Source organism: Epinephelus lanceolatus, chromosome 16 (assembly GCF_041903045.1).
Source record: "Epinephelus lanceolatus isolate andai-2023 chromosome 16, ASM4190304v1, whole genome shotgun sequence".
NCBI lineage: Eukaryota > Metazoa > Chordata > Actinopteri > Perciformes > Serranidae > Epinephelus > Epinephelus lanceolatus.
In genome coordinates this window covers 20103447-20129893 of record NC_135749.1, presented here as the reverse complement: position 1 = coordinate 20129893, position 26447 = coordinate 20103447, and the positions used below count along the sequence as shown (strand labels likewise).

The 26447-nt window shown below is 39.0% G+C and overlaps 1 protein-coding gene and 1 pseudogene across 2 annotated transcripts; both read right to left on the bottom strand.

Moving 5' to 3' along the window:
• Positions 1-7084: 7084 nt before the first annotated feature.
• Positions 7085-14400, bottom strand: vps72a (vacuolar protein sorting 72 homolog a). Its single transcript, XM_033637939.2, has 6 exons — positions 14006-14400; positions 10030-10182; positions 9679-9799; positions 9328-9504; positions 8414-8558; positions 7085-8147 (listed from the first exon to the last, which is right to left on the bottom strand). The coding sequence occupies exons 1-6, from the start codon at positions 14120-14122 to the stop codon at positions 7757-7759; spliced, it is 1104 nt and encodes a 367-aa protein (XP_033493830.1). The 5' UTR covers positions 14123-14400; the 3' UTR covers positions 7085-7756.
• A 734-nt stretch (positions 14401-15134) lies between these two features.
• On the bottom strand, positions 15135-21692 carry LOC117264114 (leucine-rich repeat and immunoglobulin-like domain-containing nogo receptor-interacting protein 1 pseudogene; annotated as a pseudogene). Its single transcript, XR_013493562.1, has 2 exons — positions 21288-21692; positions 15135-17870 (listed from the first exon to the last, which is right to left on the bottom strand). The product of XR_013493562.1 is annotated as a leucine-rich repeat and immunoglobulin-like domain-containing nogo receptor-interacting protein 1 pseudogene (transcript).
• Positions 21693-26447: the final 4755 nt, after the last annotated feature.

Genomic DNA, 26447 nt, shown 5'->3' with positions numbered 1-26447 from the left:
TGTTCACATTTTTCCTAAGTGCTGCGTGAAATGCAAATAAGGTAAGAGTAGCTTTAAGTTCAGCTGAAGCTCATATGAGGGTTCAGCAGTCTCTGTTAGCCATATGGAGCAGGTATTTTTCAAAGTTACAGTCTTTAATGTGAAATTTTTTTTGTAAATGTATGCACAGGACAAAGACTTTTTAACTTTGTTGCTTCACAGCAAGTACTGAGGACGAATAGCAACAAAAACCATTAACTCTTGTATTACATGTGTATGACAGACTTGTAAAAATGTGAACCTATCTTTTGAAATGCTCAGTGATGGTTTTAAGCCTATACTGTACATAAAAGTAGTCCAAGTCTGCGGATGACTCATTTGTATTTAAATCCTCTGTAATAACTGTTATCGTGAAAAAAATGCCAGACAGTCCAACAAACAGTGTCCATATAGGTGCAGAAATGTGGAGGCACCAGCGATTGTTCTGCTTCAAAGCCTTTTTATTTTGATATCTGCTATGCAAACATGTTACATAAATGTGTATTGCTAATTGTTAAATGTGTCATAGATTATATCGTGGGCATACATAAAGGCAGTGTTACGTAAATCCCCGTTAAAGAAGGTGTAATCGGGTTATTTTTTTCTATATCTATATCACAAAGATGAGGCTGGTTAGAAAAATGAGAGGTGAGTAATGATAACCTTTTTCCTAAACGGTAATAATCCTCTAAATGAATCACTAAAGGTTGGATCTGTTAAAAATACACCGACAACGCAAATAAACCCATTGCTTTAAAACCGAAAACAGATTAACATTTGTTTGTTTTCACAGCTCTGTTTATAGACAGTGGCATGGCTGTACACTCGTAAAACATTGGTTACACTACTGAAATGGTTTGTCGTATACAGTGGAGACTGTTCAGGTTTTTACTGTGATTAGTTTATTGAGATTTAAAAGTGTGATCGAGCTGCACCTAAACAAGACGAGTATGGGAAGCAAGAACAGATATGACGGGGGAGATGCAAACATCACCGCCAGCAGTAACTTGGGACACTGGGCAGCACACGCTGTCTTCAAAAATACACTGAAACCATAAACTGGAAATGAAACATCCTCACTCCTTCACTCACCCTCAACCCTCACACACACACATACACACACACACACAGAAACAAATACATCTCCATGGCAACTGATAAAAGAATAACTGGTCTGCAAAAAGAAGCAATTGACAAAGCATACACAAGAACTTGGATGGTCAGCAAGAAACTAATTTATGGAATAAATAAATCTATGAAGGATTTGAGGGATCTGAGCAGAACAGAGCCCATCAGTCATAGAATATGATGCTACATTAACCTGGCAATAACGTCATAAAACATGAGTAATATGATACTCCTGAACCCTTTTGAATCCACAAAGAGCAGAGCCTAAAATGCTCTTAACCCAGTTTAACTTTCTGTTTGTTGATTTTGAGGGGGCTAAATTACAGCCTACACATTTAATGCCAGCGTGGCTTCAAACTGAAAATGTGCTCAATGCAAATCCTGCAGAATCCAAAGCGAGCAGGAGGATTTGAGCAAATGTGAAGGAATGAAAGTTGCGCGGATGTTGCAGATAGCAGAACAGAGAGGGTGGGCAACAGAAGAGGGGAGAGGACAAGGGAAGGAGTACAGCACAGAGTACAGCACAGTACACCACCTACACTCGTCTCCATGGCAACTACCACACTAGAACGAGTGATAATGCAGTTCCCTCTCTTCCGATTCTGAAAACTGTTCAATTGGTACCATATGCACTGTGCAGTATGTGGGAGACAATGCTTTCAGTATTCCGTTGTTGCAGATGACATGAGATATGCTTTCAATGTCATGCTTCTAAAATACTACTGGCTAAATATTTTGACGGCATACGTTACATCCATCTATCCACCGGAGACGTTGGCTTCAGCCTGACACTGAATTCATCGTCATCACTTTAAGGGATAACTTGTTATTTTTGAATTAATGTGGTCATTTTTTTTTCTTCTTCTTCTTCTTCTTCTTCACCAAAGCAAGTGGCACAGTGTGTGGGCAGCAGTTGCTTTCAAAGAACAAGAATTGATAGAATTGAAAAGGCATGATAAAATAAATGCCTTTTCTTCAATCTCGCTCCTGCTGTTGCTGCTGGTGTAAAGTGACACCATGACAATTCAAATCTTTTAGACATGGCTTTGTGCAACATTTTCTTTGTAATCTGTAACCTCAAGAAGTGGAGAATTTGCTAAATACAGTCTGACTTAGGGTGTTACAGTGAAAGAATGTGACAACAATGTGCTGTTGATATTAAACAAACGTGCTAAATTATATATATTAACCATAAAAAGGCTGCTGAAATCATTTGAGACAATGTGTCTTTGCTATACGCCCACCACTCCTTTTTTTAGCCATCCTTCCACGGGCCTTTCATCCAAATCTGGACTCATTTTGTTGTCCTAAAACTGCTTGTTAAACTGCCAGAGCAGCACACCATGGCTGCTGTTAGCATAACTAATACTTGTTCATTCTGCTACCCCCCCAAAAAAAAAAGAATCCATTTGTGGCGTTTGGTCACGTCAGTCTGAGGAGGATTTTCTTTGTCTGGTCTTCTGTCATTCAATGTTAATTTGGTTGGCAGACTGTCATGATTAATACACAGCACAATCAGTCTGTCACTGTCAACTCAGCATATGACAAATACAGAGCAAGCCAGGTCGGTTGTTGGACAGCCCACCAGGAAAACTTCCAGATAGCCGATCCGCCTCTGTTCTTCACTTCGCCACCACTGTTCACATCATGACAGAGACCAGCTCACTGCATGGGAAGTGGAGTAAATTTGATTTTTACCCCTGGTGTCAACTGAGCAGCCTGGGGGAGGACCAATCTGAAAATGGTTGAATGACACGTCTTCTTTAAAAGGTGTGCAACTGGCTTTGAGGTTTTCTCTCATAAACCAAATTCTAGTGGATCTTTATTTATTGTACACAGCATTTTTGTTTTTATTTCACATTTGCTTTGGCAATCCAAACAAACTGTATGTTTCCAATGCCAATGAAGCCTCTTTGAATTAAATGTAATTAAACTAATTACCTTATTAAAAGGTAGTGCATTGCGTTACACAACCTGGTACTCAACGCACCACCGTTTCCATTTAAATAAACACTTTGCTATGTTTCGTTGGCGCTGAATGCAGCCCTGGATTCTCACAGAAAATTTGGCCTCGACACTGGAGGTACAGTCCTCGCTGTGGCATTTATGATGACCTAAAAATCAATATTCATATCTGTGTGAGTGGCTGTTGTATAATGGATTAATTTATTCCTTTTAGGGGATCGGTGTCATAATTAATAGCAATTATTGTTCACCTACACATGTGCAAAGTGACAGCGTTTGAAAAGGTCCTCAGTGACAGTGTGTTGGGTATTCATTAACACATTGAACACAAAGCTTAAGCAGTTTGAGAATGGATTATGTCAGGAAATATATGAATCTTTCTAAGACTGTACCTAATGCTTATGTTTTATTATTGATTAATCTGTTCGATTGGTCTCAAAAATGTTAGAAAACAGTTAATAGAGCATGTTAAAATGAAATGGAGATGATTCTTCACACTTTTGTTTCTTCTCATTTAGATTATTGAAATGCTCTTTCTACTTATTTGAATCATGCTTCCCAAAACTGTCACCAAACTGTCCAAAATGCAGCTGCTCTGCTCTTAAGGTGAGACACTACAGGTGAATAGGGTAAAATTTTGAAATAATAGATATCATCATGAAACTTCCTTAGTTGATTACTTACAACAGTATGAAAAAAAATGTATTACAAGGGTTTTTTTAAAATTGTTAAATATGCAAAGTAGGCATTATCTCATTAAATATGCACTAATTTGCATATATTTTGAGAAGATAAATCTGAACATCTGATAAAGCCAGGTGCAAAATAATTTTTGCATTTTGTTAACATATAAGATGAAAACAATTACAGAGGGATTTAAGGATATCTGCTTTTATTACCTAGAAAATCAAAATATACTGTCCATAGCCTTAAAAAAAAATCAATTTTCGCCATAATTTAGGGAATTAAATGTCACAGAAATCAGGCTAGGAATGATTTATTAACAAATCCCTCTGTAAATATCTTCAGAATATAGCTAGGTGTATAACTGGAAAGTTTGGTGTACATAGGTGCTACAGAGGCTGAGATGTTTGACTTGGAGTATGACAAAAAACTCATTTTGAGAAAACGGCATTCAAAGATTTACATAATAACATAATACAAGTAGACAAAATGTAATAAAATAAATGTCTAAATGTATAATTTGAATGTTTTCTCTATAGCAGTTTGAAAGAATACATATTCAAGGAGTAAACTAGCCCAAAATCTCAAAATTGAATCCACTATAAAACTCAAGGTTACTGCCTTTCAAACTGTTGCCCCCAATTTTTTAAAATACTCTTCCCTTATCATTGCAATACCCTGGACCCTCGTGTCATATTCTTTATGAAAAAGCTTGAAACATTTTCATTCGGACAGGCTTTTGGTTAGCCTATTCAAATAGCTAATAAACTGTTTTTTGTCTCTGTCATTATTTGCTGCTGTGTTTTATTTCAGTCCTGTGCTGTGTTTCATTGCTACTTGTCTCTTATAGATTATATTGTGCAATTATTTTTAATGTTAAGCACTTTGTGATTCTGTATCTGTGAAAGGTGCTATACAAATAAACTTTACTTTACTTACGTACGTATTTACTCCTTAAAATATCTTGTTTTATACAACCAACAGTCAAAAAACTAAAGATATTCAGTTCACAATGAAACAAAATACCCCCCAGAAAATCCAGCACATCATCAGAATTTACAGGGTGGAAGCAGGGAAAGTTTGGCATTCAATTGACTCATGCAATTAATCAATAATTTAAAAAAAAAATGCATATTATTTTTCAGGTAATCGTTTGATCTTAAAAAAAACATGCCAATTACAATTACCTTCACTGCAATTCAACGTCCTTTAATTGCTTGTTTTCTCCACCAATGGTAAAAAAAACAGACAAAGATCTTCAGTTTTCTGAGAGATAACAAAGAAAAGCAGCAAATCTCAGAAAAATACCTGCAGTGAGGTTAACTCTTGGGAAGACGTTCTGGGGGATCTGAAAGACGCTTAATTTGGTTAATCAATGTCTGTTGGTGAGTGCTGTGCCCGCTGGGAATTATAGGCTTTGATTGTTAATGATGTCAGAAGGCCTAAAATGTGTCACAAGGAGTAACACTTTGAGATTTCGATTAATAGGATCTAAAATCACCACTACTTTAAACTATTTTTTTTAATCTGTTAATTCTTGTTTTAAAGTGTTTTTAAATGTCCTTTTATGTTGAATTGCCTTGTTTGTTTTATGTTCATTATGTGAAGCGCTCTGTGCTGCATTTCTTGTATAAAAGGTGCTTTATAAATAAAGTTTATCTTTATATTATTTAAAATCAGTCTTGTTTTTTGTGCTTGAAAAAAATGACTTATCATCAAAACTGTTGGCTGTTACATTTCTGCAAACAAGAGTAATCAGACCATAAACATATCATTTTGCCTCTAAATTTAACCATCTTGGTTCATTCTGGATGTTTTGGTTTTATTTGAAGTTTTTTTTTCTATCAGATTATTTTTTCCATCAACCACCGAAACAACCTGAGTGTCCGGGATATTTGAAGCGAGTGCATTAGCAGAGGCCAGGGGGGTCCACATGAGATCATGCAAAATGCATTTTCTTTTTTTTTTCCCCTTAATGAAAGACCCGAACATCTAATAAAGCTTGAGCTTTTTGCAGCCTGGTTACTTGTAACAGAACAAAGACATGGTTGACTGCGCAGCTAGATGCTCTGCTCAACGTCATCAGGACATTACAGGAACAGCAGGAGAAAATCCGCTTGAGTGCAACATGATCCTTTTGGCAGCAACGTCAAATCTGAATTTTGGGAGCTTTCCTTCAAAAGGTAAAAATTTCTGCCTGAACCATCTGCTGAGGGCTAAACTGATATGAAGGCAGACTCAGCAGGATTTGTACCTGAAACTCCAAAAGGAACTCAAGGTTGGCTTCACCTGTCAGTCATGACACCATCACCGTCATCAATCATGTTCCCGGCTGAAGTGTGAAAATCAAGAGTGCCATACTGCGGCTGAAAAACAAACTAATAATAGCATTAATGTGAAAGCTACTCATCGTGTTTCAATGGTGTGATTTTTACCCTTGACCCATGGGTGACTAAACGTTTACATTATTTTTGTTCTACAGGAGGCTTTTATGTAACACAGACCACTGACGATGGCCGAAAGCTACTGGACGCTGTGCAGAGGAGATGTTCAGTATGTGAGGGGTCAAAGGTGCAGCGCTAGTCAAGCACTGAGTGGTGCACAGGGTGACTCTGTTGCTCTGCGATTGTACCCTGAGAGAATAAATATAGGAAACACTATTTCAAGTCCCAGAGGGATCAACACAGCGGTATTGTTCTCTGTGACGCTCGAGACTGGAGCTTTAACAATTTTCTGTTATTTACCAGGAACAGAAATAACACCTTTTATAATGGCTTCCTGACCGGCTCAAACATATTCAAAATGCTTGTAAATCGCTGTCTGGCTTACTTTAGACACTGATGTGATTTATGTGACCAGCATTATTCAGACATCTTATCTTGTCCTTTATGAAGTATCAGACTTAACATTAAAAAGAAGGAATACGGACATTAAAGTGGAAAAAACGAAGCTTTTCTGTCAGAAACCATACAAGTCCTGTCATATCAAACTGCTTGTTCTGTTAAGTTAATGAGCACTAGCAGGGAGGAATTACAGCTTTGATCAATTAGATCTGTCACAATGATTTGCCTGATATATAGAGCAAATTAAACTCCTGGGCCCAGTTTTACCGAAACTATCTCATGTGTTTTCAGTAATGGCGTTCAACTGAATGTGAAATTAAGGTTTTTAAGAACAAGGAGGAAGTTTAGTCATTTGTCTTTGGGGTAAACCAAGGTTAAACTACTTTTAATGACACAAAATCTTACTGTATGAGTGAATTCAGGATGGATTTGAAGTGTGAAGGGCATTACAGATGGAATAAATTTTAATATGATGATGGATGAGGGTGATACAGACTGTAAATCATGACGACAGATAAGATCCAATGAACAAAACCCTCGAAAGACAGCCCGATTATTGAGTGTTTCCAGTGTAGCTGTTGCAGTGTTTGACGTTTCTGAAATGTGATGTAGTTCATATACATAGTAAATGTGAATTATTCCAAGTTTCAAACATTTATTTTTGTTGACAAATATGTACATACGTAGAAACCAAATATACGGACAGTAAAAAAGGCATTTTATTGTAGGGAAAAGAAAAAAATCAAAAGCTGCCTCTGTGCAGATGGAGTTGTGGTAATACTTGTTTTTTACTAAGATATGTCCTGTAAATTTATGTTGTCCAGTCAACAGTGAACTGAACATATTTGCCTTTAATTGCTTCAACAGCTGTAATGTAACAGTCACATTAACATTAGCATTAACTGCTGAATCCCAAACATCATTTACAATAAATCTCTGGTGCCAAGGATACTTTGTGTGGATGAAGATGAAACTAGATCGAAAAGGTATTTATCCCATGGTGTTGAACAGACGTCTTGGTTATAGCTTTTCCTCATGTCCCTTAATCAAGTCACTCTAGTTGAGCTATAACATTTTAAAAAGGACGATATATTTCCTAAATTCTTCTTGAAATTAATCTATGTCGCCATAGCAGTCTGCTTTACAACCATTTTTTGGCGGGAACCCTTCGTTGCTGATGAGTCAAGTCCCGTAACCCCACCGGAAGTGTTTGGAAATCCATGAGCAGCCACGTATTTACGGTACGCTTCTCGGATGATGCGGAAGGCTCGTGTGTTAGCATAAGGTATGTCAGTGACCGGGTCTCGGTACAGTGCGGCCTTGTGGGTGACAGGACAAACCTCCTGGATGGGCAGCTGAGGACTCGGCTGGGCGCTGTGTGGAAAGGCCGCCTCGAAAGCTTCGTCGTCACTGAAGGTTATGTAAGTACGGGAGCACAGGCCTCCGGCAGGGTGCTGGGATGGTGTGGTGGGATTTTGTGGTGCAGTTTGAGGGACGTCCTGATCCAACCTGTGGAAAATAGAAACATGACGAAAATTTGAAAGATCAGTTGCAGATTTGTTTTCTCATCGATGTTTCTCTTTATCTTAACTTTTGTTTCGGTCAAGTTGTTGCCAGATGAATTAACTACAAATCATTAAAATAGAATGTTTTGGTATATTATCGTCTAAAAGGATTAAATACTTATGGTAAATGCAGTTAAGGTGGATTACTTAAAGCAGCCAAAGGCCCAGAAGACATTTTTCTGAAGCAACCTCAGTCTGGATCATACGCACCCTTCAACGTCCACATTTTCTTCTTTTAGGACTGAGTGAGAGACGAGTGGCATCAAGACTGAATGGTAACGGATGGTTGGTCCCTCGAAACGCCGCTTCTTGTGGACTTGTTTCTTCTTGTCCGCCTCCAGACGCTCATAGTTCTCTATATACAGAAAGTAAAATGAATCAGGGCATCCTTATTTCAAGTGTATTATCATTAAAAGAAACTTTAGATTTAACTTGAGACAAATTCATTTTAAATAAGTAAATTCATATTCATTTATAATTTGGTAACAACAACCACTGATAAATTAATCATTATACAATATTTACAATGATGTTGTGCATCTCCTTGCCAAACAGATGGCTACACTGATTCACATATATTCTGAATAAAGCTTTAGACATCTGTTCAACACAAAATCAAGACCGGAGAGCGTCAACGCATTCTTTTAATATAAATTTAATGACAGATAAGTACCAAGTTACCGGTTGACTCTGTCAGCATTGGCCTTGCCATGTTCACGGCTTATTTAACCCTTCGAAAACTGGAGTGACATCACTTTTCTTGTGCTGCTTTCAGACGCCTTTCACAAGTATTTAAACCTTTGAACCCTGAGCAAATTGGTGTGACTTTTTTTTTTTCAAAAACATGGGGGAAAAAACAATGAGCAACTTAGTAAGAAATGTCCCACATATTGCAATTAATAACAGATTTAGATTTTTTTTTATAAATAGGGAAAAAAGAAAAAAGCCTTGGAAAAAAACTATTTTATAATTCTTATTATTATTACATTTTAAAATTATGTTACAGAATTATTATAATTTTAAGCACTCTCTTTTTAACTTTCTTTTTTCTTTTCTTTCTACTCAGAAAATGTTGGAACTAAAACCCTCTTTACATTTGAGTAACTTAACCCAAGTGTTTTTACCTAAAGATCGAATGTTGATCTCAGCTGTTATTTTGGCCTCAGCCAGCAGCTCTTCCTGGGTGAGAGGCCGGTCACGATGAGCACCTCTCCGTCTCCGAGGGGCATCCTGACGCTCTTGCAGGCGCAGATTGGTCTTTCGGGTATGTTCACTGGTGGACTGTCGCACAGACTTCCGCGCTAAAGAATGATTAAGGCATACAGAAAAAACCCATGAAGAATCCTGCTAAAAAAATATTTCTGTTCAAAAATCTGCTCTCTGATGCAGCTGTGATGTCATTGTGTGCTTATGAAGTTATGGTTTATGAATTAAACAGTGTGTAGTCATTTTTGGGTGGTTTGTAGGAATCTTACTCTCTGCAAAATCTTGGAATTCTTGTGGAATCCTCCTCTTGAGCTCCACTTTAACCTTCTCAGTCTTCTTCTGTTCCTCGGAGGGTCTTTTGGGTTTGGGTTTTGCCACCTTTATCGGTTCCTTGGATTAAATAAAGACAAAAGGCCTATTAACTGCAAATCTGTTTCATTCATGTATGAATTTTACATGTTCATATTGAGAATCTATCACCAAAAACATACAATTTTATGCTGCAGTGTCACTGAAATAAATCTCTCAGATATGAATGTAGACTGACGAGATAATCAAATTCAATCTTTAATGCAGAAACTTGATTCAAAGTCTAATAGCTCCTGAAAGACTGTTGCTACCTTATATGCTTTAGTGACAACTCGACTCTTCCTTCGAGGTGCATCCTCCTCCTGGTCGCTGTCTGGCTCGTCGCCCTCATCGATGTCAAAGTCGCTGTCCACCTCATCTTCTGTATCCGAATGTTCTCCGTGATACTCATCATCTCCTGATTCCTGAAAGGAAACAAAAGAGCATAATTTAGCTAACACAATAATAACCTTTAAAAATCAGTTTGATAAAGCAAATTTCCTCTGAGGTTTTCTATAAGTTGTACTGACTCTTTGATACAGTTTAAACAGGTGACTTGCCACTATTTTAACGCTAATCAGGCTAGTGCAGAACAGTGTAGCAGAGTTACACATGATATGCATGTGTGCTGAGCAGAGACCATTAAAGGTCCAGTGTGTAGGACTGAATGGCATCCAGCGGTGAAGTTGCAGATTGCAACTAGACTCACACGTCAGTCTTTAGATGCTTTGCTTAACTAAAGACTGAAGACTTTCTCCCTGATTTTGTGTTTAGATGGGCGGATACAATTTCAGAGTTTAAAAAAACTCCCTATGTTGCAGAACCAATAGTAAATCTGCAGGGCGGTCCTTCGGTGGCTCGCTGAACTCTTGTGCTTGTAAACATAGTCCCACTAGAAACACGTGTAGCGGTACAAAATGGCTCAGCCGTGCTCGCAGAAAATGCCGTCAAAGTTCAGTGGATGTTTGCGGCGACACATTCTTGCCAACTAAAAGAAACAAACATTATCCTTTACAAGGCCATGACTCATCCGTCTGGCCGGACTATAGAGGGAATCGCCTTGTTGTTTACAAATACTTCCGGGTAGAAAACCAGCAGAGCTTTTAGCTATATATATATATATATATATATATATATATATATATATATATATATATATATATATATATCACATTTTTTTTCACATCACTGTATCACCGTTTGGACTAATCCGATGTTTGTAAAGTTTATAAATACAATGATTGAACAAACATTACACAACATAATAACTCATTAAACGGTCCGTGAAAAAAATATCTTATCCAGCGGATATCTTAGTTACAACATGATTGAGCTAGCAAAGCAGTTTTGTGTTGCTGTGTGTGGTATTTATTCAGTTTTGGGAAATCACGATGTCTAGAAAGCATCAGTGGCTGCAGCTGACAGGGACAGCTAACAGCAGCAGCAAAGCTAACATCAGGACGTCATCTGTTAAAAGCCTCCCGTTGTCGGATACGACATGAAACTACTCCAGTTAGCTCAATCATGTTGTAACTAAGACATCCGCTGGAAAAAATATTGTCTTCACGGATGAGCACACGTTTGATAAAACGGAGTTTAATCTCTCGGCATCCATTTTCAAGCTCTCTGTGTGTTTGTTTCCTTGCGGACGAGAAAAGGGGGAGCACACATTTCCGAGAAGGCGTGTCCTTTTCAAAAATGCAAGAGGCGTTGCTTTGTTGCCGGCCGTTTTCGCCGGTGTTAAACACACTTTAGAAAGGAGTGTCCCCAGACTACCAGAAGGCGGAGAGCTCTGATTGTCTGGTGGCGAGACTAGATTGCAACTAACTGAATCTTCTCCTGTGTGCCAAGTGTGTAGGAGGACTCTGGTGGCTGACACAAAAACACACCTGGCCCTATCTAGAGTCAGTATTTGGTTTGTGCTACTACTGTAGAACTACTGTAGAATTTACATGGTGGACTCTGTGGAAGAGGACCTGCTCCATATGTAGATATAATGGCTCATTCTAAGGTACCGAAAACACAATGATTCTTATTTTCAGGTGATTATACACTCATGAAAACACAATTATTAATATTATATTCAATTTCTGACAATATACCCCAGATATCTGACACACTTTAGTAAGGGAGAAGCTCTCCCATACAACAAGCAGGTTTATTTTTAATTCAGAGTCTACTCACACTCACAGATATACAATACAAACATATACAGAGAGGCAGCTCTCTCTCTGTCCTTGTGTTGACACCGAACAAATCTGAAGGTGATACAGCAGGCACAAAGTGTATTTACAAGGGGTAAACAAAAATAATACCAACACCTTATGTACAAGAACATTAACTCTGATGAAAATTCAATTAGCAGCAGTTTTTTTTTAATCCAGGGAATTGATGAGTTTTTAAAGGCAGCATGAAAAAAACTAACAGAGGTAAAAGGAAGAAAAATAATCTGTTTTTAAATACTAAGTACATAGATAAGAGAAAAGCTGCAGCGTTATGTAATTGTACATGTAAACATATGCAAATAAAAACAAACTGCGATGACAAAGACCAACATCGGTCACAATTTGAAAGTACTCAACGGACATTTAAAATCACACTAGCCCTCAAATTTAAGTATGTGCACAGGCATGGTCACACTGTCATCACAGTACCAGCAGAGATGACTGAGGTGCCTCAGGATTGGTTTGTGATTTTTTTTTAATCTAGCTACTCCTGTCAACCTTAGCTGAGACTAACGTCAGAACTGCCAGAACAGCCGCTGCCAAATCCCCCTACACAAGTTGACCCTTGATCCGGCAGCTGTTTGAAGAAAATGACCTGGACTGTGTAAACTGAGCACACAACTCAGCATCTTAAAATGTAAGCCTTACATTAAGTTGCTGCAATATCAAATAATAGCATGTAATGTTCTGACACACAATACAGCCTGAAGCCATAATAGCCTACCCTTTCTTTGACTGTGACGCAGGAGAGGCTGGCACTCTCAACCAGCCTTCACAAATTTGTCAGCTGTTAAGACAGACTGGGCCAGGAAATTTTGGAGTCATGGTCACAGTTTCGGATGAATCACACTGGCACGGTGGTTTTAATCACCAGATCTGCCACAGGCATTAATTAAAGGTACATTTTGAAGACTCATCCTTTGGTGTGTCCTTTCCATGTTGGTGGTTAACATCTATTGCATCTTTGAGATTTTATGTATTGTATTGTATTTCTTCTCTTATATGTTTAAGCACACTTTGTCCCACTCTTCAAAAACTGCAGTCTAAGAAGCAATTTCTGAAGCGCCCACGCTGAACTTTAGTCCATGATCTTCTTAAATATTGGCTGTGGCATTCACTGTAGGAATGGAATGAGCACAGTCATATGTACATGATACGCACTTGCAAGTCTATTAGGTAACCCTAACAAAAGATAACACAATACAATAGCCCTTCAACTTTATGGTTGAATCAGCACCACTGCAATGTGTGTGCTGCTGTTAACTGGTATTGTGATACACTGAGGCATATCTTTTTTCCCATCCTTTTAAATCAATAAGAAATGACTAAATATAGACCCCTAAACAAATAAGCAGTTTCACCTGCTTTCCCTATTTACTCCTAAATAATACATGCAGCTTATTGGCCTCTATATCCAATTGTATGTTTCCTCTTGAACCTAGAGTAGTACGGGCAGCTAGTCCATTAATTAAACTGTCTATCAACAGAATTGTTGCCAGTTAAAATCATTTTAGTTGTTGAGTATTTCTATTATTTGTCACATAAAAACTAATTAATTTGGGCATATTTGTTGCCTGTCACTAAGACTGGTCGTGGTTCTACTAAATTATACAGTCGACAGAAAGAGACTCGGTTTGGGAATATGAAGAATTGTGGGGAGGAAAAACATTGTATATAGTAGAGGTAACATTATTGTGCAACATAACATTACTGAATTGTCCTGTGGGACCTTTGAGTGGCCTCTGATTACTTGCGATGTTTTTTTTAATGGTCAACGTCTCGTCTGTCATTTAATACATGTTTAGTGCAAGTAAAAGTAACAATAACTTAATTATAGTCAGTTAACATAAGACCGTAATATCATTCCATTTGGCAATGTGTCCATTAGGCAATGTAATGAAAATAAACAGTGTGATTAAATCAGCTTCAGTATTCGACCCGCTGTTTGAGAGACCAGCTCAGCTAGCAAGGAGCTAACGTAATGCTAACTTCTTAGCTCACTCCGTATCTATTAGATACTTACATCGTTGAAGCCTCCATAAGTGGTCTTGTAGAATTCGTCCTCTTCTTCGGCATCCAGTAATTTTGACATGCGGTTTCCCGCAGTCTTTCTAGGTTCTCGGTCCACTGCCAGAGTCATGGCTGTAATTCCTAAACAATGCTAACAAACGTTTGGCTAGTAGCGAGCTAGCTAGTTTTATGCTAACTTAACTGTTACAGGCTGTTTTAGGGAGCCTAATTTACCTCCTCGTTACTCGCTTTGGTTACCTCAATTATCTGTTCATATCCATTGTTAGTTAAGTTATGAATACACTTTAAATTCACGCTAATGTGCAAAAAGAGTGTTCCATTCAAACACAAGCGAGAGCACAGCTAACCTAGCCGCTGCCTTCTGTCCCTGGCCAATACATCCGGGGCACGTGACGTACTTCCGTTGTTACGGTACGACGTAACCTTCAAAATAAACCTGTGCTTTTACCTATGCGCTGACCGTAATAATGACAGGCCCACAATTCGAAGTATGCAAATTTGTACACAGCGTTGTGTACTGTTTGACTTGATATAGCTTTATGTCGCTTTATTTCATTCACATTCATATCTTTTATTCTGTATTATTTGGCTGGTACATCTAGAATGGCGGCCACACACACCACACACTGATACTGTTGCTATAGGAACCAGTGGAGCGCTAATGTATTGCCATGGCAACATCTTTTGGATGAACCTCCTTGTGGCAGTTGTGATAATAATCTCTTAAGTATTTTATTTTTTTCCCTTTATTTTGGCTGTCATCCATTTTTCTTTTTCTTTTTTTTTAAACTCAGTTTCATGCCCTTTTACTTAATAATATGATGTCCCTGGTTAAAAAAAACTCAGGGTTGTTATTCTGAATTGTTCACTAAGGTTAATTTTCTTTTTCTTTTTTTTAAGTTGTGATGATCATTTTATCTTGGCAATCAACTTGTTTCAATCAATTGTCTCTTCTTTCTGTTTGTGGTCAATAGTTATTACTCGTTATTGATGTACTGATATAAAATAAATCATTTATTTTACCTGTTTACCAAGCATTCAAAACATAAACACAATTGCTTATCTGATGTCTCATGTATATATTTTGGACCAAAAACCACTGAAGAAGTACACCAAAAAGATACAAAATTACTTTTCTTTTTAATGTTATTAGAAAGCAAACTTGTGAAATGCTGGGGAATTAAAGAAAACACACATTCCTCACATCCATTAGCCTAAAAAATAAGCGGCCTACAGCAATAAATGTGACAATATTAGAATACTAGCAAAATATTTGTATGCAAATTAAGTCGAAATGACATGCAATACAGATGCAAGTACTGTGTACATTAACCTTCAAATAAGGTTAACATTCCTAGTATATTTTTTTTAGTTATCTCAAGGCTACCATCTAAGATCCATCATAATTATTTCAATTAAAAGGTCTATTTCTGTTTGTAAAAAATCAAATGAACAAAACAAACAAGGTCTTAAATTGTTTCTTTATATAAACATCAATAAGGGTAATGGCAACAAGCAGTTGACTGAATAATTTACATCTCTACATATTACATGCATTATGTTCATTAAGTATTGCTAACTTTGGTTACTTTGTATTTAGGGGTTTTTTTATAATCAAGTGTCTGTCTCACAAATAAGGAGAATTGAAAATAAAGTTAATCGTGGTTGCACTCTTCTAGATGTTCCTAATATGTAAACTCACATTAACATCCAGAGGGGCTTTCACCAGCACAATTTATTGCATGTCTTGTCTTCGTCACTTTTGCACAACATAGCTAACATGCTCACATTTATATGAATCAGCCAGCCTTTGTTGGACGCAATTTTACATGCTCTTAAAGGAGCAGTGCGTAAGATGTAGGAGGATTTTGTGGAACCTAGTGGTGAGGACTGCAGATTGCAACCATCAGAAATTTCTCGCAGTTAGTGTCAGTGTTCATTGTTCAGGAGGTTTTTTCTGGTCGCCGAATTATTCACAGAGGTCTCCTCCTCTCCAGAACGGACCGCATGATTTAATTTCATATTAGTTTCATGGTGAGCCTGCTTGTCTCCGTATTGCCTTTCCCTCCGTTATTACTTGCCATGGCGCTTCGTGGCACATACGCAATTGTGGCTGTGTGCTTTATCTGCCCTTTACTCTTGCTCCAGAAGAACATGAAGATGAAACATACGCTCACAGAGCTGAAAAATGAAACAAACCCGATGGTTCCAGCTACCAGTAACGTCTTGACATCAAATGGGATATTGTGATTTCCATTCACACCTGGAGAGGCAGAGGGAAAGGCAAACCATCCCTTAAGACGAAGGGGGGTTTTAGAAGATGGTGGAAAGGCTCGGACATGAAGGCTGACGGACAGGCTGTCATTTCCTGCCGCGTTAGATGCCACACAGAGATAAGCACCACTGTCTTGAGGTTGAGCGTAACGAACCTCCAGCGAGCCATTAGAGAGAGCTCGTATTCTACCAATGGGTGATAGAGGTTTTAACTGTGGGCTGATCCAGGTGACAGATGGCAGAGGGTCACCTTCTGCATTGCAATCAAACACCACAGTGTGTCCTTGATCCACTCTCACTTCTGGAGGTTTTTGGTACAGAATACGAGGCTGTCGACATGTGAGCAGGCCTGGGAGCTCGGCTTCAGTAAAGTCCAGAAAATACCAGCCCTGCAACTGAGCTGAGGTAGTGCAAGTCGGTGAATTTCCACCAAAGTCCAGATATGGTCGTCTTTGCACTACCCACAGCAGACGGCAGTCACACGTTAGTGGGTTGTTATCAAGCCCCAGAGTTCTTAGGGTGTCCACTGAATGGAAAGCTCCTACCTCCAGTGTGGTGAGAAGGTTTCTGGATACATTCAGCAATCTGAGATGAGCCAGACCCCTGAATGCTCCGATTTCGACACGCAGCAATGATCCCCCCACCAGATGAAGCTCTTGGAGCCGGAGCAAGTCTTCAAGCAGGTTCCCATGAATGTAGGCAATTGGGTTAAAAGAAAGGTCAAGGTAAACGAGATATACAAGATGATGCAGAGGGATGTATGGGACAGCACTGAGGTTACAGTGTCTTATGGTGAGAGATGTAAGGTTCAGGCCAAAGAGACTATTTCCTGACAGGGTCTCCAGCCAGCGGCAGTGCGAAATGACAAGCTCCGTAAGGCGCTCTAAATGACGGAAAGAGTAGTTTGGCAGCATGTTGAGGCCCAGTCGGCGAAAATGAAGTCTTCTCAGTCCAGTTAGCTGTGCGAGCGCCTCCGTCGGCACAGCAGTGAGGTTGCAGCCATCAAGATGCAGCTCTTGCAGGCTGGTTAAGCCAATGAAAGCTTGACGAGAAATGAAAACAAAATCATTATCTGCTGCTTTGATAAACTGCAGGGCCGATAAGTCACGGAAAGTAAAATCTAGAAGAACAAGGATCTCATTACTGCTTATGTCCAGTAACTTCAATTTTGGCAGACCAGCAAACACGCCCACAGGAATGATTTTCAGGTGGTTGCGAGCAAGGCGCAGAGTTATCAGACTTTGCAAGCCGAGAAAGGCTTCCACTTCAATTATCACCATTATATTATCACTCAAATCCAAGTCTATGAGTTGTGTCAAAGTCTGAAACTGCTGGTGCACCAGAGTCTTGATCTTATTATGTGTTAAGTTTAGCAGTTTTGTGTTTTGCGGGAGACCGTCGGGCACTGTGGTAAGCTGGCCATCGGAGCAGTTCACCTCCAGCAGCACGGTGTTGCAGCGGCAGAGCTGCAGACACGGCCGGCGTGTTTCGGATGTTAATGCCACCCCCACTGCCAACAAGTAGAGAGCTCCCAAGCACAGCCAATGGTGGACAGCAACCCCCTCAAACATCTGGTGGCTTGCCTGCATGTGTGTGTGTGAGAGAGAGAGAGAGAGAGAGAGAGGGAGATGTGAAAAGACTGATTTACTGACATCAGTAAAAATGGGGGAAACATTCTGCAACAGAAAAAGGCTGACAATGTTCAGGTTTGGCTAACTGAAACTGAAAACAACCGTTTTGTTTTAAAGGGTAAATTCGGCATTTTTTTTAAACCATGTTTTTCCCATATTTTTGTGTGACTAATGAGAACAGCAATTTTTGAAATTGGTCCAGTATTGAGCGAGAGGGCTACAGGCTGCATTATAATCACTGTGGGCATTAATGCAGTCGTCAAAGTACGCCCAATAAAAGTATGTCTTTGTCACTGACGGGCTCAGATTGTTATTCTTCGTGTCTGACATCATCGTGTAAAGGATCACTACAGAGACAGACCTTTTGTAAAGAGTAACATCCTTTTTGTTTTACCAGAAACAGCCCCTAGGTCGCTATCACCAAACCAACCAGACTCCATTTAAATTAACAGTAATTTCAGCGTGTCTGGAGCCAGTCAATTTTCACATCTAACTGGGTAAATTCAGGGTTAATTATAACCGAACCAGACTCTGATTTCTGGAACAGTAGAAAGACGAACAAAGACAGCTTCTTGGAGTTTTATTTTGTCTTTGTCAACTGTGAATGAAGTGTGTTTTATGATGCTAAAATGGAGTCTTGTGAGGTTGGCGATAGCAATTTCGGGGCTGTTTCTGGTCAATCAAAAAATGTCTTACTCTAAAACAAAAAGGTGTATCTGTGTAGGCACTTAGAATAACAATCGGAGCCTGTCAGTGGCAAAAACAAGCACTTTTAGAGGAAGTAAAATAACGCTTCATAAATGTCGCAAGTGATTCCTTTGCACCCTGTTGCAGCATTCTCACTTAATGCTGGACCACTTTCAAAAAATGTTACCATGATTCACTTAGACACAAAAATATCAGTCGATAAAATACAGGTTTAAAAATACTGAAGTTACCCTTTAAATGTTTTTTTCTCAACTCTTAGATAACAGGAAGTATATTTTCATAACCAGACAGCTGCTGATGCAGGGTCTTGTCTTCATTAAAAGGAAAAAAGGCAGAAAGCCCAGGAAGATGTGGGCAAATGTTGTCAGATGGTGATACTGAATCATCTTTGTCAAATTATGAATATCAATGGTTTCAGTTTGTGTTTATGTTGTTTACAGTGCTGCAATAATCCAGGATGAGCTACACAGGTAAAGTCTTACACAAAACCAAATCAGTCTTTAGAAAGCAGGTAAAAACTTCACCCTTCTGGCTTTCTTTTGATTTTATGTCTTTTATTTTACGGCTTGTGGCTGCACTTTGTTCTTCTTAATCTTCTTAATTCCTCTTAAATACACCTCTCTTACATTTTCTTCGTCCTGTAAAGCATTTTGTAACTTCTGTTTTAAGTGTTATAAAGTAAAGTTAGTAAATGGGCCTCTGAGCTTATGTTATAATGTTACTCATTCTGTTCCCAAATGACAGGAATGAACTTGGTATTCTCTGCAGTGATAACGTATACACAAATGATGGTGTTGGCACCACACAAAAGTCCACACATAGGCCTATAAACACAATAGAAAGAACAGGTTGTCTGTGTTTTTGTTTATTGATGCTGTTTGAAAGCAGAAATAGAGGGAAAGTGTAAACCTGCACTATATGAGGCATCACATGGAGGACTTAACCACTCAATTATCTGTTCTCAATTATTGTATCGGTTTCTCTCTGGGCATATTATAATGTCAGAGGAACACATATTCCCTGGCATTTATTACAGTCAATATTGTATATTTCGTTTATCTAGATACTGTGGTTACTGTGAAAGCAGATTGCAGGCTGAGAAGATTATTTGGACATTTTTGGCTATTGGTAGACTTGGGATCTACTGGATACTATTTTGGTGTGAAAGATTGTGTAATAAAGGGTAATAAAGAGATGATCAAGAATTCATTTTGCTCTTTTCTTGGTCTTTTTTTCCATTTTGCATAATTTCCTGTTCGATGCAACATGTGAGATTTGTGCAAAAGATGTGTATACCAAACCAATATCTACATGATCACAAATGGTCTCTTTAGTTAAGGTTTACATTATGAGGTATTTTCTTGAAGCTCAGATCTAAAATGATGTGACATGGACGGTTGCCACAGATCATGAAAAGCTCTCTTTATTTTATCATTGTTTAATCCACCACTAGAGGGCAGCTAAAGCAAAAATATATTTGTGAACAGTATGTCCAATTCTAGTTTGTTTGTTTTTTTAACTGAGGAGTGACTGAAACTGAGAAAAATCAATATCAGTAATCCCCTGAGAGCTCCACAACTAATTCATACATCAATTTAGGTTTGATTCACTGTATGAACATGTAAACAGGCATCATAAGAATATGAGGCAGCGAACCAACTGTAAGCCTGTGAAAGTGACTAAGGGATCAGCTCATCAAAAAACGTGTGACTTGCTGAAATGCGCAGGTTAAATTGCCAGGAGAGCGCTGGAAATAAAACCACCTTAAAGTGTGATTTCACCCTGAGCTCTCCTCACATGTTGTTGTGCTGAGCGACGCAACACTATAGAACATGTGAGAAGAGGGATGGAGAGAGGCAGACAACACTGGGACTGATTTCCCTATGTATTTGTAATAGAGGCCAGTGTTGTTTTGTAATGTTGTTTAGTTTGCTTTCACTTTTGTGTTGTCATATTATTCTCTGTATGTTCATTTTCATGTTCCCTATGACATTAGGTAAAGGTTTCAAACAAGCCCACCTGTGTTTCTGCCTCTCCCTGCACTGAATATTTATACTGTCTATAACTGACTGTTTATTATTTTTGTACTTTTGTGTATTTTAAATTGTGCAAAACAACACATACATGTAAAATATAAAAGTATGCATACTCACTAAAGCAAAAAAAAGCAAATTTAGTGTCTTTTTTTTTGCCTTTCTTTGCAAACTGATTCATGTGACTTATTTAACGTCTACATTTCAAAGAGTTTCAAAATTATTTTACATTTAAATATTTTTTTTTAAAAAAAGTGGTCACCTTCAAAACTCCACCTACAAAGTCTCATTTTCAAAAGAGAAAACCATCTCTCAGATCATGTTTTTAAGGTGGTAATTTCATCTCAACACAGCTATGGGTACGGAGCTGGGGAATACTGTATCGTCTGACTGCTGGTGATGACAGCAGCTCCCCAGAGCATTCAGTGATGGAGGCTGACTCCTCCTGAACTCCTCTGGGAGCACACACGCTAGAGAGAGAAAACAGTGTACAAAGGTAAAATCACAGTTATTTACTGTGGCCCGGCACCCTCAAGATACACAGATACAATGGATGGTGTTATAAAAGGCTCCGAATTACAGTGATCTTGTGGCAAAAAGCAAAAGTAACTCAAGTCTTGTAACTCACCGTCTCTTCAGTCTGTAGGGCTCGTCATTGTGATAGCTCCAGTTTCACAATTTTGAGGTAAAAAAAACAACAACCAAAAAATAAGAAAGCATATTTGCATGTGTGATTTTTCTTTCTGAAATTGTCTCTGGATAAATTGTTGATACAAGCAAAAAGAATTCAAAGAGCAGAGTACATCTTATTGCTCTGTCAGGTCCACCTCAGAACCCTCTGTTGCTCAGAAATACATCCAAATGAAGCCTGCAATAGGAGAGAAACACACACACATAACACAACAAGAGAGCTTCATCCTCCCATTCTGAAGTATTCAACTCCGGAGGCAGCGTGTTACTGCAGCTCGGTTCCCCTGTTGCTTCGCTGTCCTCATGGCAACAACAACCTGGCTCTGGACGCAGCGTGCTCGGTGCATGCTGGGGGATTATATACACTAGCTCCTGGACCCCATCCAACACACTGCACTGGATGACAGGAGGCAGGCACACAGGTCAGCCAAATGAAGAGATTTTGGCGCAAACACCAGATGGGAATGAATTTAAGCACTGACGTTTAAAATAAAGGAATATCTTTTCAGCTTTCTGGTGTGTCAGAGCCATTTGAAAGTTTAACAAAGACACACTAAGTGTTTGATTTGTAAAGTCCTGAAGGGTGGTGTTAAAACAATTTGTCCAGCCTGTCAGATGTTTGGATCTTTTTTAAGTTTAAAATTCTGCTGAATTAGCTATTCTTTTAGTACTAAACTTAACCACAACTCAATTCTGTCATGTCTTCAGTTACTGGGTCTGATTTATACAAATAATCCTGAATCAAAGATGGCATCAAACCTCAAACACATAAAAACAACTACATCTGAAAAGGTGGCCATGACACAAAATTACTACATAGCATGCAATAGTGAATGATGAATAACTCTGAATACTTGATGGCAAAGTTGTTCTCCAGTCCCTAAAGGCTGGCAGTTATAAACAGGTCATAGTTTCTCTTTATACAATCTTATTAATGAATGCCAATATGGCAACTCACTCATCCTCTCTTTTAGTGTTCATGTCAGACTCAGACTCTGCTTGTTCCCTGTGAAACTAAAGTAGAAAATAGAAATGTCCTGTAAGACAAAAGGGGATCAAGACAGAAAAAAAGAAACACAAGGTCATATAAAGACACATACAAATAGGATTTTTAAGGTTCTGTAAGCAACATTCAGAGCGTTAGCAGCATACAGCAGCAAACCACTATTTACTATGCAAAGATATGATGAGGTAAAAGAGTCATGAGCAGAGAATAAAGTCACGCCCCCTCTCTGTGTTGTAATCCGAGCTTCTCTGTGGTTTGTTGTGGTAAACAAGCCCCGTCTCACTCCAAAGTCATCGAAATCCAGTTCTTGGGCAGTGATTTGAGGCATCAGAAACCAATGAAAAAGGCGTCCTTTAACGGTGTAGGTAGCGTCAAGGGGAGACGCAGCGGGGCAAGTACCAAAGTTAAGGCAGTGAAAGTCCAATTGGGTGGGTGGTGTATGGGTCCAACAAACACCGACCTTCACCCGAGAGAGCAGTGTTTGCGTCCCATAAGATTCTTAAGCCAAACCCTGTTCTTTTTTTCCTAAACCTAACCATGTGCTTTTGTTGTTGAAGGAAAAAACAGTCAATTCGCAGTGTTGTACCCACGTAGTGCCTTTATTTTTAAAAACATTGTGTGTAAAAGTTAAATTTCCTGTGAAAATGGAAGTGTATCAACCAATGTACCCAGGGAACTTGCACATTTTCCACGTTGTATGTGGACGTAGAAAGTCCATGACCAAAACGTCAATATGTGACGAGATCGGAGTGAGAATGTGTTGGGTAAACTGTTTCGGCTGTGCATACATGTTAGTACATGTGTCTCCCACTGGCTAGCTCACTGCTGCTGCTTTGCACTGCACTCATACGGTGGTTATTGCTGATTTACAGCCGACATGATATACGGACATGCGTCAGTAGTGTAGTATACACTACACATTCTAGCACACTGCACAGTTATTAAAATAAGTTGATTGGCTTTAGGCTTCATACAGGACATGAACACCTGTCTCCCAGGTGAAGGTCCAGAGTTTGTTTGACCCACCCACTTTGACCCCTCCTGCCTGCACCATGGAGACTTTCTTGCTCTTTATGCTACAGTAGTTGCTTGAAGCATCAAAAGTGCCACTGACTAAGCGTCAGTATTTGATGAGTTGGAGGTGAGACCAGTGCTGTGTCTCAAATTGCGTACTTCTGTACTTACACTTAATATTTTGAGTGCATAAGTGCGTTCACACTGAGAAGTATGGAAAAATGCAGTGCACTATGAGTACCCGGATGGTGCACTCAAAGCGGTCAAGAAGTTGAGTGTGGAACTATGGACACTTCTCGCCCTCAATGGTTGCCATCTTGGCTACGTAGCGGAAGGGGAGGGACCACTTTTCAAACTGGAAACGGCGGCCGAGGACTGTGCGACCATGAACGTCGCTTCATTGTACAAACACGTGTTTTTTGCACTAAGCACCACTATACTGTTGTCGGGTATAAGCCAGCAGTATGTTTATTGGGTTAGTTTAGCAGTCTGTAATGATTTGGTAGCGTGAACGATAACTTGAATGCTAATGCTAGTTTGCTAACTAGCTAATTTGCGGTCGTCATTTCTGGTGAGTGCACAACGGCCGTGTTTGGTTTGAGACAACACTACCCTGTCGAAATTTGCACACTACGCCAACAAGTACATAGTGCACATAGTATGCTACATGGAAGTGTACTAACGGAAGTATGTGATTCGAGAGACACCATAGTTTTTATACTGGGATGGCATTGCCGCAGAAGTGAAGTGATTGATATTGACATTGTTAGCTCTGTCAGCATTGTTACTGATGGTAAGCACTGTTAACGAAGTTAGCACTGTTAGCTGCTAGCCGTCAGCTCAGCAAACCTCCATGTTGAGACTCTCAAACGCTCTAAATTTCATACAGTAACCCTTTAAAAAAAGTGACATCATTTGAGCTAAAAATAAGCAAATATTGAATCTGTCGGGTAAAACTTGAGAATAAAAAGTTGCACATTATATAAGTAAGGTGAATGGGATCCAGACAACAGAAAAATGGATACAAGGAGCTACTATATGAGAAATTAAAGTCTGAGAGTGTGTTTCTGCAGGTCTGACATGAAAACTAAAAGGGTTGAACCTTGGTTTGGAGGAGTCACAGAGAATGCCAATTACTGGGCAAAGTATCAAGGCAGTTTAAAGCCACACTTGCAGGGTGGGCGTTCATAGATGATGTCACTAACAAGGTCCAACAATTGCGATATTTCCACATATTACTATCTGTGAATAATAGACTACATAAATATTTAAATACTTGTGTGTTTCAGTGGTCCCATTTGCTGCGACCCCATTCTCTTATGATTACATAAGAGTGTTTTTAGAACACAGCAGCTGACTCAATTCAAATCTGGCATTAAAACCAATCTATGTAAAGTCTCAGTAATAAGAGGTGGGCAGTAACATGCATTTAAAATTCGCCAACTCTCAACTTTGTTTTCCTTTCCCCCTGTGACTGAAGGATCTCTCCTCTCATCCCACGCCTTTACAAGACTTAAATAATTGACTGCGAGCCTCATAGATATAACAAGTATAAATTCATTTATGCATTTCTATATTTGTGATTTGGCTGCTCTCTATGCCCACACTACACTACTCTATTTGTTCAGTTGTTTAATTAGCAAACACTCACTCCAGATTTAATGAACGATAGAAAAAAAAAGAACAATCAGAATTGCCGGACTCTCTGCTCAGCTGCAGGATTATTAGGTGTGTCGACACAAAAGGTGCGTGATCACCACAGAAGAAAAGCCACTGCTGAGTCAGGAACTTACCATCTGGTACCTCGGGGATCCTGCATTCATCAGCGAATTTCGGTCCAACCCCGGAAGAGAAAACCAGTGATGAACGCCAATTACAGCCTCGGCCAAATCAAAGCTCCTAATTGCATAATGTCCTCTTGTATTTTTATCATCATAATGCTTCGTCATTGCTGCTCCCTGTAGTTTGACTGCTGTGATGTATTTGGGTAATTCTCTCCCTTTAAGTACTTTTTGGACATCTAATGCCTTCATTAGACAGAGTGCGGTCGAGATCTGACGGGAAAAGGGAGGAGGGAGATGGGGGATGATTTGCAACAAAGATTCTCTGCCAAATTTTACCCAGAGACATTACAAATAACATGGTCAGCATCTTAATGGAGTAGCTTGACATTTTGGGAAATCTGCTTTTTTACTTTTTTTTTTTTGCCAAAAGCTTGATACCACACCATGAAGCTGCAGCCATCAGCCGGTGACCTTAGCTTAGCATAGAGACAGGAAACAAGGGGAAATAGCTTGCCTGGCTGAAAGCTCCAGAGTGTAGGATTTAGGTGAATATGTTTCCATTACCAATGAGCCGTTCGTAGCTACATTTGGAGCAGGTTCCTCGAAGGCCCCAAGGAAGTGAACCAGGCTTTAAAGCTAATTTTCGCATGATGCCAATAGACTTTTGCCTATTAACTTACACGGCGAAAGAGATGTCTGTAAATCAGTGGATACATTTTTAACGTCACAAACTCCGCGGAATGACCTGTATCGCTATCAGGATTTGATCCATTCAGTCCGATAATATTTTGAAAGTCTAGAAGAGCTGCACAATTAAATAAATTTATCCCTGTTTAAGTTAAGTCCCAGTTAATTTTACAAGAATAACAATAGGCTAATAATAAAACTTTATTCCTACAGCACTTTTCAAAACAAAGTTACACAGTGCTTTACCTTGTTGATCCCGGATTTAAAACGATGCAGAATTCAAGCAAATAAATGAAGCAATTCTAAAAAAATACAACAAATAAAACATAAAATAAAGATAAAATACCATCACTGAAGCAGATAAGCAAAGATGGGCAACTAACTGTCTATAGATTGCACTGAGGTACAGAAAATATCAAACAATTAGAGTAATACAAAATGAAAGAATACAAAACTGCTGACACACACATGCACACACAAGATATTCAATAATCACATGAGACATGTATAAAATAAACAGTGTGCTAAAACTAATAAAACAGACATGTTTTAATAAGTGATTTAAAAGATGTCACTGATTCAGCGAACCTCAGATCCTCTGGCGGGG